This window comes from Chrysemys picta, chromosome 1 (genome assembly GCF_011386835.1).
Source record: "Chrysemys picta bellii isolate R12L10 chromosome 1, ASM1138683v2, whole genome shotgun sequence".
NCBI lineage: Eukaryota > Metazoa > Chordata > Testudines > Emydidae > Chrysemys > Chrysemys picta.
In genome coordinates, this window is record NC_088791.1 from 312,430,423 (window position 1) to 312,455,928 (window position 25,506).

Sequence of the window (25,506 nt, forward strand, 5' to 3'; positions counted from 1 at the left end):
AGATGAGACACCAATGGCACCATGAGATGGGGACTGTGTATACACGACCCAGACAGTCACTGCTGCTGAAATTCTCTGATTGAAGGTGCAGGGACACACTAACACCTGAAATGGAGCACCCATAGTTTGAAGAAGAACCCAATATTTACAGAAAGAGACAAAAAAATTAAGTCACCCATGTTTTGTTGCAGGATTGGGCTGAATCAATAGGGTTTTGGCATAATAGAACACAGCAACTGCACTGAAACAAAGATGTTTACTTTCTTGGTAGCAAAGTTGATTAAAGAGAAAGCAAGTGGGTCAGTTTCAGCAATGAAAGTACACTTAGCTGAGCTTTCTAGATAAAAGTAGGAAAAAATGTACAAGGCCAAAAGTTGGTCCTGTTCTAATTTGAACACAATGAGCACTTACAGTGAGGTTCATAGGGAGGAGGGGGATCTCCACAAGGAACACACTCCATGTCTTGAAAGCCGCCAAGCTTCGTCTTCCTGTAAAATCTAGAAGATAAAAGAACAGCTTGTAATTATTATTTTTTTATTACAGTAGAGTCTTTACTCCTAGGAGAATTTTGCACTACTGTGCATGAGCAGAATTCATGTCCCCCACAGATTTTTTTTCTCTCCATGGAAAATACATTCTGCTGGAGAGGTGTTGCAGTTACTCCTTTCACCCACCAGGAGCTATTATGACACCAGAACAGAGGCAACTGGCTCAGCCAATCCCAGAGAGAGACAGGGAGAGGCTGCACTCCTCACAGCACTCTGCCTGCGGGACCAGATGAAGAGGCATGGAATATTGGAGGGTGGGGTGCAGGACAGACAGAGCAAGGCACATGGGGCTGCTGGGAGGTCACAGACTGGGATTCAGAAGGAGTCGTAGGGGTGCAGGGACACATAGGGATGGGGCAGATGTGGCTGACTGAATGGGGGAGGCTATTGGTCAACCAGGATCTGCGTGGGAGAGGCTTCCCAACTCCCTAATAATTATTCCCCTGCCCAAAATAAACCTGTTCCATACTTCTCCCACCCATACCCAACAACCATCCAGGTTCACTCCTAGGCTCCTGCCCAGCAATTACTTCCCTCTGCCTCAGATCATCCGTTATCCCTGACTCCCTCAAGCCTTTGCACTGCTTCTGAGGGGTACGGGAAATATGTTTCTGTATTGAAGTTTAAATGAATTATTACTCAAAGTTCTGTCTTAATATTCCTACTAAGGAATCTATTTGTCAAAAAACATTTCCTGGATCTTTTTTGTTGTCTGTATTGTTACAGATATACTTGCTGTCAGGTATTTTGAAATAAAGTAGCAAAATAATTGAAACTGGTGTGATTATATTGTGTTATTTTGACAAAAAAATTCAGAATTTTGCAGCATTTTAAAATATTGTGTGCAGAATTTTTAATTTTTGGCAAAGAATTGTCTGTCTCAGAATTGGAGGACTGCTTACAATATGGCTATTTTATATAGTTATGTAGAATGACATCTGAAAAGTATTTAAAAAATTTAAAAAACAAATTACTAACCTTTCCATAACTGTTATTCTGTGAAATGTGTTGCTTATGTCCATTCCCATATAGGGATGTACATGCCGCATGTTACTGTTACTGGAAGGTTTTTCACTCAGTAATATCTGTAGGGTCAGATTGGCTCTGGCCCCCCTGGAATCAAGCCTACATGGTGCTGTATATAGGAGCCTGCCACCCCCTCATTCATTCTTGCCGGCAACTCTGACAGAGTGGTAGAAGGGTGGGTTTGGTAATGGACAGGAGCAACATATCTTGAAGAACAATGGTTATGGAAAGGTTACTAACAGTTTTTGATTCGAGTGCTTGCTCATATCCATTCTCATGTAGGTGATTTCCAAGCAAATGCAGGAGGTGGGTTCGGAGTCAACGAAAAGTGGACTGTAGCACTGCTCTGCCAAATCCAGCATCATTTGTAACCTGTTGCGTGATGGCATAGTGGGTTGCAAAGGTGTGGACTGAAGACCACATTGCCGCTCTACAGATATCCTGGATGGGAACACGAATGAACGCTCTACAGATATCCTGGATGCCACGAATACCACTGAAGATGCTTGCGCCATTGTGGAGTGTGCCGACAATGCTGGAGCAGGGACTTTCACCAGGTCATAGCATGTGTGAATACAAGAAGTAATCCATGAGGAAATTCTTTGGGCTGAGACAAGGAGGCCTTTCATCCTATCTGCCACTGCCATGAAGAGCTGAGTAGTCTTGCTAAACGATCTGGTCCTATCTATGAAGAAGGCCAGTGCTCCTCTAGTGAGTGGAACCTCTGCTCCTGGCTACTGGCAGGTGGCTTCGGGAAGAAGACAGGGAGGAAAGTGTCCTAGTTATTGTGGAGCTGCGATACCACCTTTGGGAGGAAGGCCTTGTGGGGGTGCAGCTGGCCCTTATCCTTGAAGAAAACCATGTAGGGTGGTTCTGAAATAAGGGACCCCATTTCTGAGACTCTCCTGGCCAAGGTGATGGCCATGAGGAAGACCATCTTCCATGACAAGTAGAGCAAAGAGCATGTCGCCAACAGCTCAAACGGTGCCCCTGTGAGTCTCGAGAGAAACAAGTTAAGGTCCCAAAGTGGGATTGGCTGTCTCACCTGCAGGTATAGCCTGTCCAGTCCTTTAAGAAAGCAGCTACAGAGTGCGTTAGCAAAGATGGACCCGCTGCTCACGCTTGAGTGGAAGGCTGAGATAGCTGCAAGGTGCACACTAATCAAAGACATTGACAGCCCTTGCTGCTTTAGATGTAACAAATAGTCCAGAATACACGGTATTGTCATTTGCATGTGCAAGATCCCCTTTTGTCCTGCCCTGATTGAGAACCTTTTCCATTTCACCAGGTAGGTGGCCCTGGTGGATGCTTTCTGCTACCTAACAGAAATTCCTGTACCGGACCTGAGGATGCTGACTTCAAAGGATTCAGCCATGGAGCTTCCAAGCCATCAGATGAAGGGACTCATGGCTCAGATGAAGGAGACATCGACAGCTGTGGTCTCCTGAATGGAACGCCTGCGCAAACCACCTCTGGGGGCAACCACCAGAGGAGGGCATTGAAGTGTGAGCATTTTGTCCAGGCAGTTCTGGCCTGGCCAGTACACTGTCGCTAGCCAGGCCTGAAGCAGTCTGAGTCTCAAACTCATGTGCTTTACCAGATATGTGCACAATGCTATGTGCCCTAAGAGCTTTGGGCAGGTCCTGGCAGTGGTAGTGGGATGTTTCCTGAGGTTCTCTGTGATTGAGCTCAGTGTCTGGAACCTGGCTTCTAGTAAGAAGGTCTTGGCTTAGACTGAGTCACGAATGGCCCCTATGAACTCAAGCCTTTAGATGGAGATAAGGGTCGACTTTTGCGCATTCAGCAAAAGGCTTAACCTCTGGAAGGTTGACAATATTAACTGAATGTGTACTTTCATTCTCTGGACCCGCCTCTGACCAGCCAGTCATCGAGGTAGGGATACACTGTACTCTTCGTTTTCTCAGGAAGGCAGCAACTACCACCAGGCACTTTGTGAAGACCTGAGGGGCCGTTGATAGGCCGAAAGGCAATAGTGTGAACTGATAATGCACCTATCCCACAACGAACCGCAGGAATTGTCTGTGGTCCAGGACTAAGGATATGTGAAAATATGTGCCCTTCAGGTCGAGGGCGACATACCAGTCTCCTGGATCTAAAGAGGGGATAATGGAGGCCAGGGAGACCATGTGGTACTTCAGCTTCTTCATGAATTTGTTGAGGTTTCGCAGACCCCGAATGAGTCTGAAACTGCCTTTGGGGATTAGGAAATACTGGGAGTAAACCCCCTACCCCTTAACTCCAGAAGAACCTCCTCTACCGCTACCACTTGCAGGAGCATTCGCACCTCCTGAATTAGAAGTTGCTTGTGAGAAGGGTCCCTGAAGAGGGACGGGGAGGGAGGGCAAGAAGGAGGGCAAGAACTGAATTCCAGAGTGTATCCTAGTCCTATCGTGCATAGCACCCAGCGGTCTGAGGTGATATGGGCCCACGCCCTAATAGAAGTGGGATAGCCGGTCTACTAAGATAGTGGATCCAGGTATAGCTCAGATATGCCATCTTTGGGTGCACCCTCAAAACGCCTGCTTGGAGCTAGCTGACTGCCCGGTGGGCCCAGATCCCTGGGTCAAGGAAGGTTGGGGAGGCCTCCTTGTGTAATTCCTGCCTTGCTTTCTACTATAGTCCTGCCTCGGTTGTGACTGGTAGAACCAAGGTAATGGTTGCGGCTTGAAATGTTTTCTCAACGGGGCCCAGGGTGTGCAGATCCAAAGATTTCAGCGCAGCCATAGAGTCCTTCAAGCTATGCAACTTAGCATCTGTTTGCTAAGAAAATAGCACTGTGCCTTCAAAAGGCAGGTCTTGGATAGTTTGAGGCACCTCATGAGGGAGGCCCAAGACCTGTAGCCAAGAGGCTCTTTACAAAACAACTGCTGAGATGGCTACATCCAGAGCCGCCTGCAGGGACACCTTGGCCACCGCCCTGCCCTCCTTGACCAAGGCTGAGAATTCTGCTCTGGACTCCTGGGGCAATAACTTTGTCATTGCTCCCCAGTATTAAAATCATATCGACTAAGGAGCACCTGCTGATTTGCAAAGTGAAGCTGGAGCCCCCTTGTAGCATAGATCTTCCTGCCAAAGAGGTCCAGCTTTTTGGCATCCTTAGCCTTCAGGGTAGGACCCCGTTGCCTTTGTCACCCTCGCTCATTTGCTGCTGAGACTACTAGGTACCCAGGAGGGGGATGAGTGTAAAGATATTCAAACCCCTTCAGAGGGACAAAGTATTTTCTCTCCACCCTCTTTGGCGTAGGTTGCACAGAGGATGGAGTCTGCCACATGCTTTGACTGGTTCTAAAATGGCACGATTTGGGGCAGGGCTACCCTGGATGGACCTGACGGTTCCAAAATGTCCACCAGGGTGTGGGAGGTCTATGCAACTTCCTTCACCTGGATCCACAGGTTTGGGCGACCCTCTTTAGCAGTTCCTGATGGGCCTTGTGGTCATCTCAAGTGAGTGCCCTTGTGGTTTCCACACCCGCCTTGTCTGGTGAGTAGGAAAGAGGATCCTAGGATCGGTACCAGTCCTTGTTCTTGTCTGTTTGCTTCTGACAGGTCCCTCGATACTTTCTCTGAAGCATGGTACCTGGCTCAGTGCCTTGGTCCATTCCCTGCATCGCTAGAGGAGGTGGTGGTGGTGGGGCTCTTCTCTCTGAGGCCACCGAATAGGACCTCCTTGACTGAGGTCCTTGAGCCTGGGTGAAAAACCCACGGAATCCAAAAGGGCCATTGCACTGGCATTTGCCATTATGCTGGCCAGCCTGTAGGTGGGAATCCTTGGTTCATATAATCCATTCAGTACTGTTGGTACAACTGATTGCAGCTCCTTCTTGAGGCATAGGACTCAGGGTCTGAATCTGAAGCCAAGGATTCACTACCCAGAGACCAGGGAGGGGAAGTGCTGGATGGTGCCAGCAAGCGGCGCTGGGCTAGGGGACACCAATGCTGCTCCCTCATTGCCGACTTCTCTTTGGATGGCACCTGGGGCATCGGTACCATAATTGTCCTTGCCTCAGGTGCTGGCTCGTGTCTAGATGGCAATGGCGGTACCGGAAGGGACATCAGATCCTGTCTCTCCTGGAATGCCTTAGTTGCGGACAGGAGTGCCAGCCCTGCACTCCTATGGCTCTTTGACGGGAGAGAGTCCAATAGCACTGGACTTGACAGCTCCCTCTCTGGGCCGGAGTCAGTGGTTCCACAGCAGCAGTCATTGAGCCAGAGTGGCCCTGGGTGGGTTTCACTCTTCCAGAGTCCTTATGACTGGCAGGCTTTGGGGTAGAGGAGCACCCCCTGTCTGTTTTACGCTGTTTCTTGCACAGTACCAGAAAATGGGAGCAGTGCTGCATGCTCTCCTGCACTGACTTCCTCTATACTGGTGAACTATGGAAGTGCTGGGAGTCATGTGACACTGATGAGGAGTCTCTTCTCAGTGCCGAGGAGGCCAGGCTGCGGTGCCTGTCCCTCACGGAAGCTGGCACACTCCTCACAGAGGCAGAGGTGCTTGGTGCCAAGTCGGGGTGACCCAGTTCCAAGGGATGAAGAGCCCACCTCCATCAGGAGGAACTTAAGTCTCTGCTCCCTTGAAGAAGAACATACTACTCTGCAAAACCTTCAGAAAAGCAAGATGATTCTCTCAAACACAACTCTGTTGTGAACTGTACAAGAAGTGAACTTCTTTGCATGTTTATATTACAAAACTCATCAAAGAATGAATATGAAGTAGCCAAGCCACCCTATGATCCATGTTTCACCCTCACGCCATTCCCTTTTGTGCTGTCATATTTAAATTCTGGACTGTAAGCTTTTGGGCGCAGGGACCTGTCTATTTATTTATGAGGCATTTAGCACATCTGTGGGCATGGTACAAATAAAATATGATAAATCTACAACTTGAATCTGTCACCCATATTAGAGCTTATTCGCAAACAAGCTAAATAAAGCAAGGTGAAGCAATACACAGGGTTGAAACATAGGGCATGAGGAGTAAGTCAGATGGCTATAAGGAAGAGCAAATGAACAAAAAATAAACAAAGAAAAAACTCCTGAACGAACAAATCAATAAACTACCCCCAAAAATATAAAATCCAAACACTATAACCCAAGCAGAGATTTGACCCTGAAAAGAGAGAAGAGCCAAGACTTTATGAACTTTGCTACTGATTTTGTGCACAATGCTCAGATACTAGCTATGGTGATGGGCATCAGGATACAATCTTAAAACAGATAAGAGAAGTAGCAGAGGATAAATGAGAACTTCCTAATATTCTTTTGAGAGTTAGGTTTTAAAATAACCTGTGCCAGAGTATAACAGTCTACAACACCTCACCAACTTATTTAGTTTTGTTTCGAGCCTTGTACTAGGTTTGAATCATGTAAATTGTGGTTTCTTCAAGGCAACTTCTTGGATTAAATGTTTACTTTGATGTGACTAGCACACTTATGATCTATCTAAAATAACACAAAGTATTGATTGTACTGGCACCAGGTTGGTGATAATGTGATTATTAAAATTTGTCTGATTTGTAGGCATTTAAAAAACCCATTATCAATGCACCCATTAAAATAAAATATATCAACAGCTCAACAAACTAGTTTGATGCTGTGATATGAACAGAGAAAGCACACATTAGATAGAACAGAAAGATGTTAAAAGCCAGTATGCAACTGCAATACAGACCATTGCTGAGATGCAAAACTCAATTCTCCTTAACTGTAGGCTAAACCATTTAGCTAGTTATGTTTTGCATAATCTTTAAATTAGTCATTTTTTGTTATGCTTAATTCCTTTCGCTTTATTTTCTCTATTGAATACCTCTCATATTATTTAAACAAACCGGAATTGTTGTTGCTTAGGCATTGCTAAGTGTTCCTAGAGGAAGAAAACTCACTTCTGGATTCAGAGGAGACAGAGTAGGGATAGAGGTAAAAGTTTGCACACTCTCTCAAAGGCACAGGTAGCCCATGTCCAAAAGGTGTTAAAAAATGCCTGTAGTCGGTATGGGTATGTGTGAAAACCTAATTAGGAGCCCTTTAGTGATGGAATAAAATACATGACTCACAGGTAGGACAATAATCTGAATTGCTATACAATTGCCAAGAAGGAATAAAATGGTGACTTAGTCCTTGGCAATTATTTATTGTATTTATTATGGTAATGCCTAGGGTCACCAATCATCGACCAGGATCCTGAGGTATTAGGTGCTGTAAAAACAAATCACAAAAACAGCCCCTGCCACAGAGAATTTACAATCTAATTTTACAAATGGATGAGACAGACTGATAGTGTGGGACTAACAAGATGAGACAAACTCAGCAAGGTCTGTGAAATAACCACAAGTCCCAGTTTGTCACTTGTTTAGTTAAAAGGAGATTCGCAACACTGATGCCATGTTGATGAATTGATCTGTTCATTTATTTGACCAATCAACAGTGAATTTTGTCCAAATCCCTTAATGTTCAACAGTTGACAACCCCCAAGATCACGCTCACTGATTCATCAATTTAGTGTAAGAATACGGAGGATTGAGCACAAGCCATCACCACCAGTCTTGAATTAAAAATATTAAATAAGAATAATCAAGGATGGGCAGTGGCCTTGGGGTAGTGGGAGTAAGCAAACAAATATTTGGCCAGTGATGAAGAAAATAAATCATATGTTTATAAATTTGTGACGAACAGTCCTAACAATCTTCTAGACCTAACGGTAGCTATGGAATGAATCTGTACACCATAAGAAATAGCACTATGATCCTGCTAAGACTTATACATGCACTCAACTTTACACACTGAGTAACTGCATTGATCTCAGTGGAACTACTCATGGTGGGTAAACAAGTCTTGAGCATTTTAAACAAGTCTTTACAGGATCAGGCCTAAATGATTAACATTCTCAGCTGCTATAATGACCACTTATAACTTATCAAACTTCACTCCAGACACTGCCTCAAACTATACTGTATTGGGGTGGGGGAAATCAGGCACAAACAAGATGGGCCTCAATGCAAGTCACTAAAGTTAACAGGACTCTTTCAACTCATTTCTAGGGATCAGGTCTTATAAGCATAATTCAATCTCTCACTGTTATGGCCATTATTTTTCAACACTCCATCATTTTTTCATTCTTTGTTGCTGTAGATTGAAAACTTCTTGGGAAGGGAATCTGTAGCTTTATTGCTTTGTAAAGCACAATGCATATACATATAAATAGTAAGTTTTACTCCTTCTTGGTAAGATTTTCAAATGGGTACTCTAGCTGAATAACACAACCTATTCAAATCCTATAGAAATCCTATGTCTAGAGACCATGGGAATTAGAACTAGAAATGAGTATTAACTTTCAATCAGGATAAGACAATATAAAGATTTAGTTCTTTCTCACTTACATTAAACCATTGCAGGTAATTCACAGTACACTGTGTAAATGATAGCAATATTAGTGACTATACGCATTCATAGGACCAAATTGTGGCCTTTGTGGTGGGTGACATCCCATTCAAAGTAAGGAACACAGCATGGACACTGAACACAGAATTTAGCTCCCTATTACCAAATCTGAGGATGTAAAAACCTGATGATTAAACATATTTAATATTTTTCAGAAGTAAAAAATATATTCATAAATATCACAGTGATAATGAGAAGTGTAAAGGTTAACCCACAAATAAAGTTTCAAGATTAAAGAGGTTTCATCAGAAGTTAGAACATATTTTGACTTCAGTGTTGGGGTGATAATACATTTATAATCATTTTTAAATTGGTTTGGAGAGGTAAGAGGAAGAAGTCAAATTGGAACTTATTTGCAGTTTGGAAATGTCTAATCAGATGTTGAGTTCTTTAAGAAATAACAGTAATAATAATACTTAGCATTTTATCGCACTTTCTGTATTCAAAGCACTGTGCAGACATTGATGGACTACTCCTCACAATACTCCTGTGAGGTAGGTGGGTAAATATTATTATCCTGATCTTACAAGTGGGAAAACAGATAGATAAGTGAAGTAATTTGCTCAGGGCCATATACTAAATTGTTGACAGAGTCAGAATTAGTACTCTGGATTTTCTGACTCCCAATTATGTACTCATTTCTCCAGATCACACAAACAAGTAAATATGAATGCAAATTGTTTTAAATTTTGTATTTCAAGTTCCATCTACAGAAAATGACTCACCCTGGTAAGCAATCCCCACACACTGCATTGCTGGTGGCAGAACAGTTCGACTTCTGAAACCGGTTAACTACTGCACAGTCCAGACAAGGTTTGCACTTCTGAAATCCCCAGTCCTCCTTGAATCTGTTTAGCCTGCATGTCATGCACTGTGCATCCTCCCCATATCCAAAGCCGCATTCCTGCAGGGATTAACAAGCAATAGCAAGCTATTCAAACACTGAATGTGTGAATAAGGAGAGACTTCTGGGAGTGTAATTATTACTGAGAGTTGGTCTTTCTAGAGACAAAAGCCACCTTTTCGGCAAGTTCAAATGTGTCTTCCACTGCTAATAATCTCCCTTACTTCTATAAGTAATACTGAGTCATCCACTTTATTTGAGAAACCACTGAGCATTTCAATGATAAAGGTCTTCAGGGACTCCAACTGCTTCATTACTAGCAGCTTATGGTAGAATTATTGAGCTGTCTGTTTTTTAATTAAGCTGGTCATGCGAATGTGCAAAACCTGGGACAAATGCAGCATTTGGGCACTTATTCATTTACAAAAACAGGAAAGGAACACTTTGATATTAAGGTGCATAGCTAAAGTGAACAAAGTTAATTGCTGAAGAGAGGACAAATCTTCAAAGGTTTAAAAGCTCTGTTGGCAAATACAACATAGGGCTGGTTAATGGACACAGAGAACAAGGGCTTGAAATGTTCATTACCCACTAAGAATTTTAGTAATTTAGCTATCTCCTATTTAACTAACAATTTCCAACACAGTTCTGGAAAAGCTGCAAGACCTCTGTGAATCAGGAGAAGGTGATGACATTTATTAAACCTGAATATTGCAAGAGCTGGTCACTTACCCCAACAACTAATTTGTGCAAAGAAATTAGTTTTTAATTTCCATAATTTTGAGAAATATTTTTGAGCGGGTAGGAATACAAAAATAAAGATGATATGGAAATGTAGGTTATAGCAGAAGTAACAAAGGTCTGGAGAATTATGGAATGATGTCCAAATGAGGAAAGATTTAAAAGATTAGTACTACTTAAATGTCAAGAGGAAATGAACGAAAGGCATAAAATGAGGAGTAAAGAGAAGGTAATTCAGATGTGCCCATTTTCCCTCTTTCATGCTACATGAAGAAACGGACACCAAGTAAAATTGAAAGGCAACAAATTTAATCAATAATCTGTGGAACTCACTCCCACAAGATATTATCAAGGTAGAGAGCTTATTCAAATTTTAAAAAGGATTTGACATTTATATAAAAATAACCAGTTACATGAGCTAGGATAAAAATGTATATGGTATAAGAGGTCTCATCCTTTAGGACATACAGCTTGTTATTGCAAAATTGTGCTTTAGGCATTTTAAAGCATCTTCAGAAGCATCTGGTACTGACCGCTATTGGAGACAGGGTAGAGAACAGAACACATTACAGGTCTGAATTGATATGACAGTTTCTATATAAGCAAAAAGAACAGGAGTACTTGTGGCACCTTAGAGACTAACAAATTTATTAGAGCATAAGCTTTCGTGGACTACAGCCCACTTCTTCGGATGCATAAGTGGGCTGTAGTCCACGAAAGCTTATGCTCTAATAAATTTGTTAGTCTCTAAGGTGCCACAAGTACTCCTGTTCTTTTTGCGGATACAGACTAACACGGCTTCTACTCTGAAACCTTTCTATATAAGGGCATTTTATTAATATAGAATCTTATCCACAATTGTCTGTGGCTCTCCCCAACTTCTTTGTTGGCAGTAGTTCTCCTAAAGGAGAGTAGTGAGGAATGAGGGTTTCACAACACTGAGGAACTCAGAACAAAACTTAATGCAGCCACTAGATGAATTAAACTTGAGTGGATTCTGTGCTGTTTTTTGTTCTGGGGGATGTAAGAACAATCTACAATACCCACCTGCTGAAGTGAAAAAACAGATTGACAGAGCCAGACGAGTACCCAGAAGTCACCTCCTACAAGACAGGCCCAACAAAGAAAATAACAGAACACCACTAGCTGTCACCTTCAGCCCCCAACTAAAACCTCTCCAGCGCATCATCAGAGATCTACAACCTATCCTGAAAGATGATCCTTTACTCTCACAGATCTTGGGAGACAGACCTGTCCTCGCTTACAGACAACCCCCCAACCTAAAGCAAATACTCACCAGCAACCACACATCACTGAACAAAACCACTAACCCAGGAACCTATCCTTGTAACAAACCCCGATGTCAACTCTGTCCACATATCTATTCCAGTGACATCATCATAGGACCTAATCACATCAGCCATACCATCAGGGGCTCGTTCACCTGCACATCTACCAATGTGATATATGCCATCATGTGCCAGCAATGCCCCTCTGCCATGTACATTGGCCAAACCGGACAGTCTCTACGCAAAAGAATTAATGGACACAAATCTGACATCAGGAATCAAAATACTCAAAAACCAGTGGGAGAACACTTTAACCTGTCTGGTCATTCAGTGACAGACCTGCGGGTGGCTATATTACAACAGAAAAACTTCAAAAACAGACTCCAATGAGAAACTGCTGAGCTAGAATTGATATGCAAACTAGACACAATCAACTCCGGTTTGAATAAGGACTGGGAATGGTTGAGCCATTACAAACATTGAATCTATCTCCCCTTGTAAGTATTCTCACACTTGTTATCTAACTGTCTGTACTGGGCTAGCTTGATTATCACTTCAAAAGTTTTTTTTCTCTTACTTAATTGGCCTCTCAGAGTTTTAAGACAACTCCCACCTGTTTATGCTCTCTGTATGTGTGTATATATATCTCCTCAATATATGTTCCATTCTATATGCATCCGAAGAAGTGGGCTGTAGTCCACGAAAGCTTATGCTCTAATAAATTTGTTAGTCTCTAAGGTGCCACAAATCCTCCTGTTCTTCTTTTTCCATCCCAACCAGTCACATCCTCTTAGCCACACATGGATACCTCCTCAAAGGGACAGCAACTACTATACTACACAGGTGATGCTTTCCCAAACATCCCCTTTTCTCCTCAGGCATGGGGAGACCATGAATAGAATGCCCTCTCCACATACAAGTTTTAAAGACGTAACAAAGGCCCAAACTGTTTTGAGAGAGAGAAACAGATATTGTAAATGCACAATACTAAAAAACCCACCCCCTCTCCCAGAAAAACCCTAGTTACTTACCTGTTTTGTAACGATTGTTCTTCAAGATGTGTTGCACATGTCCATTTCATTGGTGGTGTGTGCATGCTCAGCGCACTGACACAGTCTGTGCACTGGGCGTGCATGTGCCTACTGTGTAATGGACATGTGCAATCACTTGAAGAACTGCACATTTATAAAGATTTTTAGTCGCAAACTAAAGGCCAGATTGTGCAAAAAGAGAGAGAGAGAGAGAGAAAGGCTGTGCTCCCCTAGAAAAACATTGGTGAATGAAAAATAGAATCCTTAGCACTAACCACCTAGACTGCCTGCAGACCTGGGCTGTGGCCACTAGCAGAGACACTGCGGAAGATTAGAGGATCCTGACTATTTTTTCTACCTCACAAGAGATTTTTGTACAACAGCTCAAGACATTGAACAAGCCCACCCTCGTTTTCCCATTCTGTAGCAAAATACGAGATCTGCCACAGAACTTCTCCTCAGCTTGCACGGAAGGGTACAGATGAACACACAGATATACACATAGATCTATAAAGGATATAAACTGTATATTGTGTATTCATGTCATTTTATGTACCTATTTATTGTGCAGCTAAACATAATTTTGTACAAACAGCTGTTAAAATAATGTTATTTATATTGCAAAATTGAGCACTCAAAAGTTGTGAAATTCCACATTAAAGGTTGCATGGGCAACCATAGTTCTTGTTCATCCACCTTGCACTGAATGAGGGGGAAAAACAGTATGTGATCATGTAATTGAAAGACTGTATCAAAATGCATACACACATGGGGCACAATTTCAGACATCCACACAACCTTCAACATGGCATTTTCCATCTGGCTTTCTTCTCTCTCTCCTGACCCCAGAGTTGAAATAGATCCTGCACTAGGGGGAGGGTGGGGTATATAAATGGACCAACTGGGGCAACGTGCAGGTAGTGGCCCTGATTGCTGTTAGTGCTTCTACAGAACTTTTCAGAAGGTTCCCACAGATTTCCAATGGCCTTAGTCACAAGCTATGTGTACATCAGTTACTCCTGAGGGCATTCTGTACCCAAAAAAAAAAAAATCTGTACACAATATTTTAAAATTCTTCAAATTTTATTTGTCAAATGAATGTGGAGGCTCCAGCAAGGCATTGGGGAGCACAGGCCACTGGCTACACAGAGGTGGGAGATCACTGTGCAGCTCCCTCCTGGGACATGGACTCAGTGGTGAGGCTGCACCCGACCCTGACAAAGCACAAGGACCGGGTCTGCCCCAGGAACACCCTAGGGCCCTGCCCTCCATGCCAGGTGCACCAGGTATGGGCAGGCAGGCTCAGCAAGGCAGGATCCAAGTGTGGAGAGGTTTAGTGTGGGGGGATGCATGTGTGGGTTGAGATGGTTCTGTGTGGGGCAATCTGGATACAGGCAGCTCAATGGGGGATTCTGGTGTGTGGGTGATCTGGATGCATAGGGGCTTGTTGGGGGTTTCTGGGTGCAACAGTAATGGGACTCTGCAGGGGGGTCCAGGTGAAGGTGGCTGGGGCTCAGCGGGGGGAGCGGTCGGGAGGGTATAACTTGGCAGAGGGGTCTGGGTTTTCGAGCTCGGTGGGGGGTCCAGATGCTCGGGGAGTGGGGCTCAGTGGGGTGGCGATCCAGGTACAGCTGGCTGGGGCTCGGTGAGGTGGGGATCCAGGTGGCTTGCCGGGGTGGTTCAGATGCAGGGGGAGTGGGGTTCAGCAGAGGGGGGAGTCTGGGTGTGGGTGGATGAGGCTTGGCGGGGGGTCTGGGTATGAGGGGGTCTGGATGTACGGGAGTTGGGCAAATGGGGGAGCAGCTTCCCGTATGGGGATCCCGCCCCCTGCAGCTGAGGAGCAATGGGTGCAGGAAGCGGGGGGAGGAGATGGGGGGAGATTGCAGAGCTTCCTGCAGCTGGGGGAGAAATCTGGGGATGGGTCTGACGCAGCCCCGGATGCTGTGCAGCGGAAGAGGAAGTCCCATCCTCCCCAGCCCAACTGGGACTAGCAGCTGAGCCTGGGGCAGGGTAGGAGCCACCAGCCAGGTCTTCCCCAGTCCTTCCCCCTCCCCGACAGTGTTTTAACTGTATACCGGCTACCCTGGGCACCCAAAACGTACTTCTGTGGAGGGTCGCATGACTGCTCTTGTGGCTTCCCTTTGCTTCCCCATCAGAAAGTCATTTTTCTGATGGGGAAGCAAAGAAATCTGCAGGGGACATAAATTCTGTGCATGCGCAGTGGCGTAGAATTCCCCCAGGAGTAATCAGTGTGTCCACAGAATCATACTTCAGTAGTATTTGTTAGAAGTGTTTGGGCCCAGTGCAAGAAAAACAAGGTCTCTTCCCCAAGGAGCATATAATCAAACAAATATTAATAAGTAGATATAAATATGATTTAAGATTGTGACAAACAAACAACAAAAAAAACCCTCAATGAAAATGCCAAGTTAAAGCAGCTAGGACAGCAGGACAGGAGAGTGGTGTATCCAAAAATTACAAGTATTGAGAATATCAGTTCATACACTAGTATAAGATACCTGAAATGGTGAGTTAAGGGTGGATTGCTAGCTTTATCTGAGAATTTTCTTTGTCACTTATCAAACACAGTGTAAGAGCAGTCTGTGTTAAAAAAAGGAAAATATCTCTGTAAGAGGTGAATTGGAATTGGTGTGATCAACAATGATTATCTAATTACTAATAATTAAAATTAACCCATTCTTATCTCTCATCAGAATATGTATGTTATGCTAAAGCTGGTTGTGGCAGTCAAGTAAAGATTGTGTTGGAGTTTCCAGCTCAAAGAGAGTTTTAAACCTTTATTTTGAACAAGTTTCATAAGAATGGTAAACAAAATATAAAATGCAAACTTTGAGTACTTTTTTAATATTTCATGGTGGTTTGCTGAAAAATTGGTTGGTACAGAGAGACTATGTATTCTGAAATCATTTTTGGTAGTTTTTCTTACTGGACTGCCTTACTTTTTTTTAGATCCCCTTTGCAAGATATCTGAAGTACTATGGGCACTGGGCTTTGTTCTACATATAGCTCCTTGCATGCCAGTTCTGACAGTAGCAGTTACACGTAGCTAGCCTTTGTTTATATAGCTTTTTGTCACGTTTTAGAAATAAGTGCAATTGTGTGCGAAGACAAACCCTCCACATTTGAAGTTACATGTCTGCTGATGAAAAACCTCTGCAGACACTGAATAAGTTCCAGTAAGTCAATACAGGGAAGGAGAGTCCTCTACCAAAACCTCTGTAGCCTATGGGAAAGTTCCCTGAGCTGTAAAACAGGAGATCATGGGTTTAAATCTTACTTCTGTTAACTTGGGGATATAGACAACTTGCTTTTATTAGGTGGGGCTAGAGTTAAAAAAATAATAGCTTGTGACTTCCCTTTATTTAGTAGTTTTGTATCTTGACTAAATCTGTCCACTTTGAATAAAGTGAGATAAACAACTATGTTCCATGGTCAGTGTTTCCTTTATTTATTAATGGAATCCCCAAATTTTTGAGGGGGGCTAAAGCCTCTCCCCCCAGTTGGCTATGCTCACATATCTGCTGTTTATATTCTCATGCACTTCAGCACACACTTATTACTTGGCCTTGTGGCCAAGGTCACAAACCTGAACAACAGAAAGCAATCAAGTTTGAGCTGCTGCACGCAACCCCTCCCTAATTTTTCAAATAGGTTAACAAAGGGTATGTCTATACTGCAACAAAAGAACGGCGGCACTGAGTCTCGGAGCCTGGGTCAGATGGGTCAGGCTTGGGCTGCAGGGCTAAAAACTGCACATAGACATTCAGGCTCAGGCTAGACCCTGGGCTGAGAGACCCTCCTCCCTTGCTGAATCCCAGACCAAGCCTGAATGTCTACACTGCAGTTTTATAGTCCCCCAAGCCCTAGTTCAGCTAACCCAGCCCAACCCAGCCCCAGCCCCAGCCATGCTGCAGATCTTTTATCTCAGTGTAGACATACCCAGAGAGATTATGCCAGGCAGTCAGGAACAGAATAAGGGTCTCTATCATGGCAAACATACATCTTATCCACTCAGTTAATTACTTTCCAAACAGAATATTGAAAGCTCAAAGTCAGTTTCTAACAACTAAACTTACTCTCTTCTCATAGAGCCAGGGACAGAACCAAGGGTTCCTCATCACAATTATGCTACTACTGACTAGTAAATAGTTGGGCAACCCAGTTAGAAAGTGTGTATCAAGTCCTCCTCTAGTGATTGGTTTGAAAAGAGATGAGCAACTACTCCTGGAAGCTCAGGTGACAGGGTCCTCATCTAGGCTCAAACCCTGATGTTGACTTCTATGGGGAGAGATGGTTTACAGTTGTATGTGGTTCACACAGCGAGAGGACATCTTTAAAAAAGTTCTTGTCCTAAAAACCATGGTAATCTGTAAATCATGTTGTGAATCACCAAAATACACGCATTTGTTATGCATTTTGATTTCACACAATGGCAGGCTAAAAGATTGAGAGGTATGCTTCACACTGGAAGGAACAGAGTACAGAGAGTAAGGAAGAGCAAATTAGACAAGTGGAGGAAGGGCAAACCCCATGCCGCTGCAGCTGCTCCTGGAAGTTTCCAGATATCAATGAGAGGCTACTGCATGTTTCAGGAAGTGAGAGATGACAGACTCCTTTATGGGGCTTCCCTCCACCTAACAGGTTATGTTGGCACTGCTAAATATGGTGGGTTTCTCTTGGTGCACTTACTTTCAGTAACCTCGAAGCAGGGATAAAATGTTTTAGACAGACAAAACTTCCTGAGGTATTTTGCAGCCTCTCGTGCTCTTTAGGAGAGTTGATAAAGCCTGGAACAGCTTCAGCAATGCGGTTTTTCCCAGCTGAAGTACAGCTCCCCTTCTCCCCTCTCCCATCCCTGACCCTAGGGAGTTATTTTATATTCCATATAAAAAAAGGCCTAGGAAATTAACACAAACAAACTATATTTTGTGACAGTTAAGTTTGCACCAGGTCACACCCCATTTACACAAAACCTTAAAAGCTTGGAAATCAGAAGTTAAAGTCTGCCACATTCCTTGCTACCTTCATATTGCCTACAACACTGCTAATAACCGACTCCCATAAAGCTTTCACTTTCATCTGCAACATCCAAAAATGCAATACGTGCTCCAACTTCATCAAACTTGTGTTGTATCGCAAAATCTTAACCGGGATCTTAGCAATGATAAAAGAGATTAATTTCCCGAATACTTGGAATGTGTGACAATCAAATGTGCTCATTTGTTGTTAAAAGAGTGTATAAGATTGCAGTTTCTTTTGGGTTACAGTGCAAGTTTGATAACGACAGTGTACGTAGTGCTTTTTAATGCAAGTGAAAGTCATATGGGAGTGTTGGAGTGAGTGAGTAATTGACAATGTTGTAGGCAATATGGAGGTGGCAAGGATTACAGGAGACTTTTCCTTTAACTCTTCATTTTCATGATTTTAATGTTCTGGGTGGAAGGGCTGTGTCCTAATGCAATCTTTACTGTCACTAAATGTACTTTTTGTTTGCATTAATGGTGACTTGTCATAATCTCAATAAATCTAAATGGCTAGGTTTATTTAAAAAATTAAGGTAGGACAAGGAAGGGGTCTTATCTTCTGAGTGCTTCCATCTTTATCTTTTAGCATGCTGCAGAGGGTTCTCCTAACATAAGGAGTGTGGAATTTTCAGGCATTACTATCTCCAACAAAGTGAAGATGAGGCCAAAAGTTGGCATGAATTCTTGGCTGACAGGAACAAAATTTTCAGCCAGAGTGGTAGCTAATCATTGGACCACACAACTACTACCCCTGTAAACTTCTCCAGCTTGACTATATGCACACTAATTGTATAACAGTAGAGCTCATCACCATCAAACAACTTGTTTAGTTGTGTAATGCTTTGTTCCCTGCTTTTTGGAGATCATTGATCAAAAGTAAATAGCAAATTAATATTCAAATAATGGAAAACTGCACATAGCAAACACTTCCTTTTCAATAGACAAGTTACAATCACCTCAGATAAAGGAAAACACCTGTTTTTGTCTTTCAGAATAAGGCTTTGAAGTGTTTGGTAGGAGCAAGATAATACTTCAGGGGTTTAAATGTTTCACAAACATCATCATTTAAAAAATAAAGTGAGAAAGAGAAGGATGGATGGATAGAAAACAAAAAGAGAAATGAGTAAATAATATTGGTTGCTGTGGCTAATAAGTGAAACAATTTGACTTTAGATAGTAGTTCATACTAAATTTAAAATGTTATTATTGTCATGAAGGATGCTGTAGGAACATTTATTTTTAATAGTTAATAGATAATTAAAAAGGAAAAAAAATCAAAGGAATTTAGAATAACATTGTTACTTTCTTCCTGCCCCAAAAGAATAATTAATAATCATAATAATATTATTGTGAAAGAGGTCTTAACAAAACTGAAGAAATGGTGCTCACCCGGTGCAGGAACTGGTGCTTTGAGATGCGTCCCCCGATGAGTGTGCCATTCTAGATATGCTTGTGTGTCCTGCGCCTTTGTTTGGAGATTTCTCATTGCAGTGTCCATTTGGCCGGCATGTGCATGTTAGTCAGTTTCATGCTCCATGCTGTTATATAGCACTGTGCAGGCAAACCACGTTCAGTTGCTTGTCTGCCACAAAGCTCCATAGCAGAGAACTCCAAAGCAGAGGGGAAGGAGGACAGCACCTACAAGGGCAAACATCTTGAAGAACCACAGTTACTGCACAATGTGGGTAACCATTTCTTCGAGTAGTGTCCCTATGGGTGCTCCACTCTTGGTGACTACTGAGCAGTTCCCTTTAAGGAGAAGGGGGCTTCAGAGTTGAGTCCAGTATTGAATAAAGTATTGCCAAGCCACATGCAGCATCAGAAGCCAAGTCGTGAATTACTGCACAGTGGTCAGCAAAGGTATGTACAAAGGTCCAAGTTACAGCTCTACATATTTCAATGATGGGAACGTTTTTGAGAAAGACTCTAGAAGTGGAAATAGATCTTGTAGAGCGAGTTCGTATATCCCAGGGTTTTTGGAGATTAAAAATTTGATAGCAACAGCTAATGCAGTCAGATATCCACTTGGAAAGTCTTTGTTTAGAGTTTGCGGACCCTTTTGATCTGCCTGCCATTGAGACAAATAATTTGGGAATCTTTTTGAAAGGTTTAGTCCTGTCAAGATAGAAGGCCAGAGCTCTCCTGACTGTCAAATTTTGACAGTCTCGGCACAGAGGGAGTGCTATCTTGCCCCTCCTTGCTGGTTGATTAGTAGTGGAAACTGGAGATGGGCATATCTGACTGCATTGAGTTCCTGGATGTTGATGTGCAGAGTGTTATCTGAGATGTCGACCTGCCGTGGGCTGTGTGGGTGTCCAGATGCATTCCCCATTCCAACAGGGATGCATCTGTCATTATAATTGCTGGGGGAGGGCAAGTGAAAGGGACTCCTGCACAAACATTGTGAGGATTTTTCCACCAATTGAGAGATTCTTTTATGAAGATGGGTATGGAAAGTAGTGTAGTTAGACTGTGTGTGTTCAGTGAATAAACAGTCCTCAGCCACCCCGAAGGCATCAGACTCACAGTTTTGCATAGTCCATAATGAAAGTACTAGCTGCTATATGTCCCAATAGCTGAAGACCATTCTGGCCCATAGTTTGAAGGCTGATCTGGATTGTATTGACTATGTTGAATAGGGCCATGAATCTGTGCATTGGTAGGTAGACTCTTGTCGCTACTGAATCAAAATGAGCTCTTATGAATTAAAAGTTTTGCACAGGAGGTAAGGTGGATTTTTGAATGTTCAATTGCAGGCCCAATTGGAGAAAAAGGTCTACAACCTCGCAAGTATTGGAGATCATCATCTCCAGATGAAGTGTGAGCAGGCTTCTTAGGTACTGAGTGAGAAGAGGTAGTACTCTTCTTGCCGCCTCACTCTGTTGATGGTACTGATGACCTCTTGGAGCCTAGGACTTTATAGTCTTAGGTTTAACCATGCCCTTGGTACCAGAGGAACCAGCAGCCTCATGGGTACTGGGTCAGAGAGCAGTTCAAAGGGTGGACCTGTGAATGTTGACAGGACAAAGTTGAGATCCCATTGAGGCACAGGTATAATGACCAGTGGCAAAGTCCTGATCAAGCACTTCATAAGTCTCACTGTAGCCACGTGTGGAAAGACAAATTGTCCCTCTGCTGGAGGAAGGCATTAATTGCTACTAAGTGTTCTTGCAGCAAATTAAGGGCTAGACCTGAAGTTTTTAAGGAGAGGAGATAGTCTAGGATAACTGGAATACCTATGGCATCTAGCGATTGTTGATGGTGACATGCCCAGGCCAAAGCACGCCATCTTTTAGCCAGGTAGTAGCCTCTAGTAAAATCCCTTCTATCTTGGTTAAGGATTTCCTGAACAGGTGTGAAACCTGAACATTCTATTTCCGACACCCATCCAAATACCGGAATGAGCCAAGGTTGGGGTGCTTGATCTTGGGGTGCTTGACTCCGCCTGAGTTAGGAGATCCTAAAATGTTGTGGATCCTGATAGGTGAGCATGTGGGCATCATTGAGAGTTCCATGAACCAGAAATGTCTGGGCTAGTTGGGTGCTGGGAGGATGGTGTGGCTCTGTTGCAACTGATCTTCCATAGAAGTTGCAGTAGTAGAGAGATGGGAGGAAAGGCGTATCTGAGACCATCCATCCAAGGAAGCAGGAGAGTGTCGCCCTGGGAATCATGGCCTATGGCTTCCCTGGGGCAATACATGGGAAGCTTTTTATTTGTCTGGGATGCAAAGAGGTCCCATAGCAGAGTTCCCCTGCTATTGTGTGAATATTTTGGTTAGAACTGTGATGTGGATCTCCCATTTGTGGTCTGCAGATAAACGTCTGCTTAACTTGTCTACCAGGGTGTTGTGTACACCCGGGAGATATGCGGCCTGTATCATGTTATTTCTGATGCACCAGTTCCAAAGTCTGACGGCTTCTAGGCATAGGAGACAGGATCTTGTTCCTCCCTATTTATATACACCATTGTGGTGATATTGTCTAATATTACCTGTACATGGAGTGAGTGTATGAGGAGAAGGAAGGTCTTGTATACAAGACAAACCATTCTCATTTCCAGAAAGTTTATGGTCCAGGTACCCTGAGCAATGTGGTAGTCCAGGTGAGTGTCCCACCCCATAAGGGAGGCATTTGTCAGGATGGTGGCCCTTGGGCTGAAACACGTCCCCACCAGGATTTTGCTTGGGTTGGACCACCAAGCAAGGGAGGTGAGAACTCTGGTGGGAACAGTCATGGTGGGAGCCAATGTGATTCCTGTTTGGTCATAAGGTGGAGCGTAGCCAAGTTTGAAGGCACCATAAGTAAAGTCTGGTGAATGAAGTAACGTAGGTGCATGTGACCTAACAGAGAAACACTGGCACACCACAGTTTGTAGGTAATGCAAGGGATCAAGTTGCACATCACATAAAATCTGTCTGTGCAGAGAAAGGCTCTTGCAGAGGCTGAATGCTGCCATTCTCCTACAAAAATTATTGTCATAGAGGGTGACAAAATGAACTTCCCTGCATTTATGCAACAGCTAAGGTAGCAAGAAGGTACCAAAAAGAACTTGCTGCTGCTATGACTTCCTAGTGAGATTGGCCTACCAGGAGCCAGTCATCCAGGTATGAAAACACAGTATAGGCCTGATGTCGCATCTGGGTTGCTACTACAGTGAGAACTTTTCGTGCACCCTATGTATGTAATGAGATTAAAGGGGAGGATGTGAAACTGGTAGTGCTCTTGGCCAACCATGAGTAAAGGAATAAAAATAAACTATAAGCAGTTTAAAAAGTTGGTTTCGCATACACGGTGTAGTAATTTTTGTTAATACTGAGAGCTACAATTCTATTTAAAAAGGTACAACTTAAAATCACATTTGTCTCATTTTTTCTCCAAACCTACTATTTTTACAAGTTAAACTACAATTACCGGAGCTCAAATTAGAGGAGAAAAAGTTTTTTTTTCCAGTTTGCTTACTCAATACATTTGAAAGCACAGTGTAGAGTCAGTTCTACAATTGCTCCTGTACTATTGTATAGTTGCAACTGCTTGACCATAGATTAGGATTGCAATTGAGTTTCCATTTTTAATTCTGATTTTGGCTTCACTCTGAAATTCATGAAAAGACTATATTAGTCTTTATATGGTGTGGCAGAGGTCCGACCTGGTCTCCGTGGGTTCCGTGCTTCCAGGCGGTTTATGCTAGCCTCAGAGGCTCACTGCGACTCTCCATGTAGTACTTCTCTCTCTAGGGCCAGGGTTACAGTCTACTGAGCCCTTGTCATCATAAGTCAGCAAGGAGGTTGGTGAGAGAACACCTACAGTCTCTGTTGTTCCTATGGGCTTATTCAAGAACAGTTTAGCCTCCTGTCCTGACAGGGGCCTGTCTTCCCTCCCAGGAGGTGTTTCTGTAGTGGCGGGTTGGGAGGAACCAGGGCCCACCCTCTACTCCAGGTTCCGGCCCAGGGACCCTAGTGGCAACATCTGTTGGCAGCCGACCTTTCACTGCCAGAGCTGCTACACTTCCCTGGACCACTTTCCCACAGCTCTCCCGCTTTTCTCTCTTAACTTACCTTAGGGCGCCCTTCCAGTGGCTTGAGGGTGTCTTCATTACCCAGCCCTTCAGCCGCACTTCCTTTCCTCTGGCTCCCTTTTCCTTCCCCCAGCCTGACCGGAGTGAGCCCTTTTACAGTATCAGAGGGGCCTTAATTAGAGTCAGTGTTCACATTAGCTTAAAGGACTCACTTGACTCTTTGCAGGCTAATTGACGTCATGTGTCCACCCTAGCATGGAGCAGCCCCTGCTCTGGTCAGTCAGGGAACAGAAAACTGTTTATCCAGTGGCCAATATATCTGCTTTCTACTACTCTGCTGTACCCAACTGGCGTGGGTCTATCACAATGGGTAAGGTTACAGCTAGGTGCAGAGTAGCATACCTTTTCTACCAAATTTGAAGTATATTGGAAAAGAGACTGTGCTCTAAAAATCAAAGATGTTCAACAGAATTCAATAAATGTAATATATTTTTGCCACTTCATAGATCACCCCACCACTGTAAAACTCTACTTTACTGGACTCCTCTTATTAAGATGTATGGCACAGCATCAAAGGTTACTTAATTTAAGTTAAATCTTATTGAGGAAAATAGAAAGGAGCATAAACTCTGGCAAGTGAAGTGTAAAATATAATTAGGAAGACCAAAAAAGAATTTGAAGAACAGTTAGCCAAAGACTCAAAAAGTAATAGCAAAATTCTTTTTTAAGTACATCAGAAGCAGGAAGCCTGCTAGGGTCACTGGACAATCAAGATGTCAAAGGAGCACTCAAGGAGGATAAGGCCACTGTGGAGAAACTAAATGAATTCTTTGCATTGGTCTTCATGGCTGAGGATGAGAGGGGGATTCCCCAACCTAACCCGTTCTTTTTAGGTGACAAATCTGAGGAACTGTCTCAAATTGAGGTGTCATTAGAGGAGGTTTTGGAACAAACTGATAAATGTAACAGTAATAAGTTATCAGGATAGATGCTATTCATCCAAGAGTTCTGAAGGAACTCAATTATGAAATTGCAGAACTAACAACTGTGGTATGTAACTTATCTTTTAAATCAGTTTCTGTACTAGATGATTGGAAGATAGCTAATGTGATGCCAATTTCTTTAAAAGGCTCCAGAGGCGATCCTGACAATTACAGACCAGTAAGCTTAAACTTCAGTACTGGGCAAATTGGTTGAAACTATAGTAATGAACAGAATTGTCAGACACATAGAGGAACACGATTTGTTGGGGAAGAGTCAACATGGCTTTTCCAAAAGGGAAATCATGCCTCACCAATCTACTAGAATTCTTTGAGGCAGTCAACAAGCATGTGAACAAAGGTGATCCAATGGATATAGTGTACTTCAGTTTTCAGAAAGCCTTTGACAAGGCCCCTCACCAAAGCCTCTTAAGCAAAGTAAGCAGTCATGGGATAAGAGGGATGGTCCTCTGATGGATCACTAACTGGTTAAAAGATAGGAAACAAAGGGTAGGAATAAATGGTCATTTTTCAGATTGGAGAGAGGTAAATTGTGGTGTCTCCCAGGGGTCTGTACTGAGATCAGTACTGTTCAACATATTCATATGATCTAGAAAAAGGGGTAAATAACGAGGTGGCAAAATTTGCAGCTGATAGAAAACTCCTCAGGATAGTTAAGTCCAAAGAAGACTGCGAAGAGTTACAAAGTGACTTCACAAAACTGGGTGACTGGGCAACAAAATTGCAGATGAAATTCAATGCTGATAAATGCAAAGTAATGCACATTGGAAAACATAATCCCAATTATACATATCAAATGATGGGGTCCACCTCAAGAAAGATCTTGGAGTCATTGTGGATAGTTCTCTGAAAACATCCACTCAATGTGCAGTAGCGGGGAAAAAAAGCGAATATCATGTGGCGAATCATTAAGAAAGGGATAGACAATAAGACAGAAAATATCATATTGCTTCTAGATAAATCCACGGTACACCCACATTTTGAATACTGGGTGCAGATCCGGTCGCCCCA

The 25,506-nt window shown here is 43.2% G+C and overlaps 1 protein-coding gene across 14 annotated transcripts in view; it reads right to left on the reverse strand.

Moving 5' to 3' along the window:
- TNFRSF19 (TNF receptor superfamily member 19) overlaps nt 1-25,506 on the reverse strand; it is a 119,447-nt gene that overhangs the window by 56,883 nt on the left and 37,058 nt on the right. For all 14 annotated transcript variants that reach the window (XM_065594964.1, XM_008175075.4, XM_005310594.5 and 11 more), the window contains 2 exons: nt 9,755-9,933; nt 412-497 (listed from right to left, as the gene is read on the reverse strand). In XM_065594964.1, coding sequence (XP_065451036.1) covers nt 412-497; nt 9,755-9,933 — 265 coding nt within the window. The remainder of the gene's footprint in view (nt 1-411; nt 498-9,754; nt 9,934-25,506) is intronic.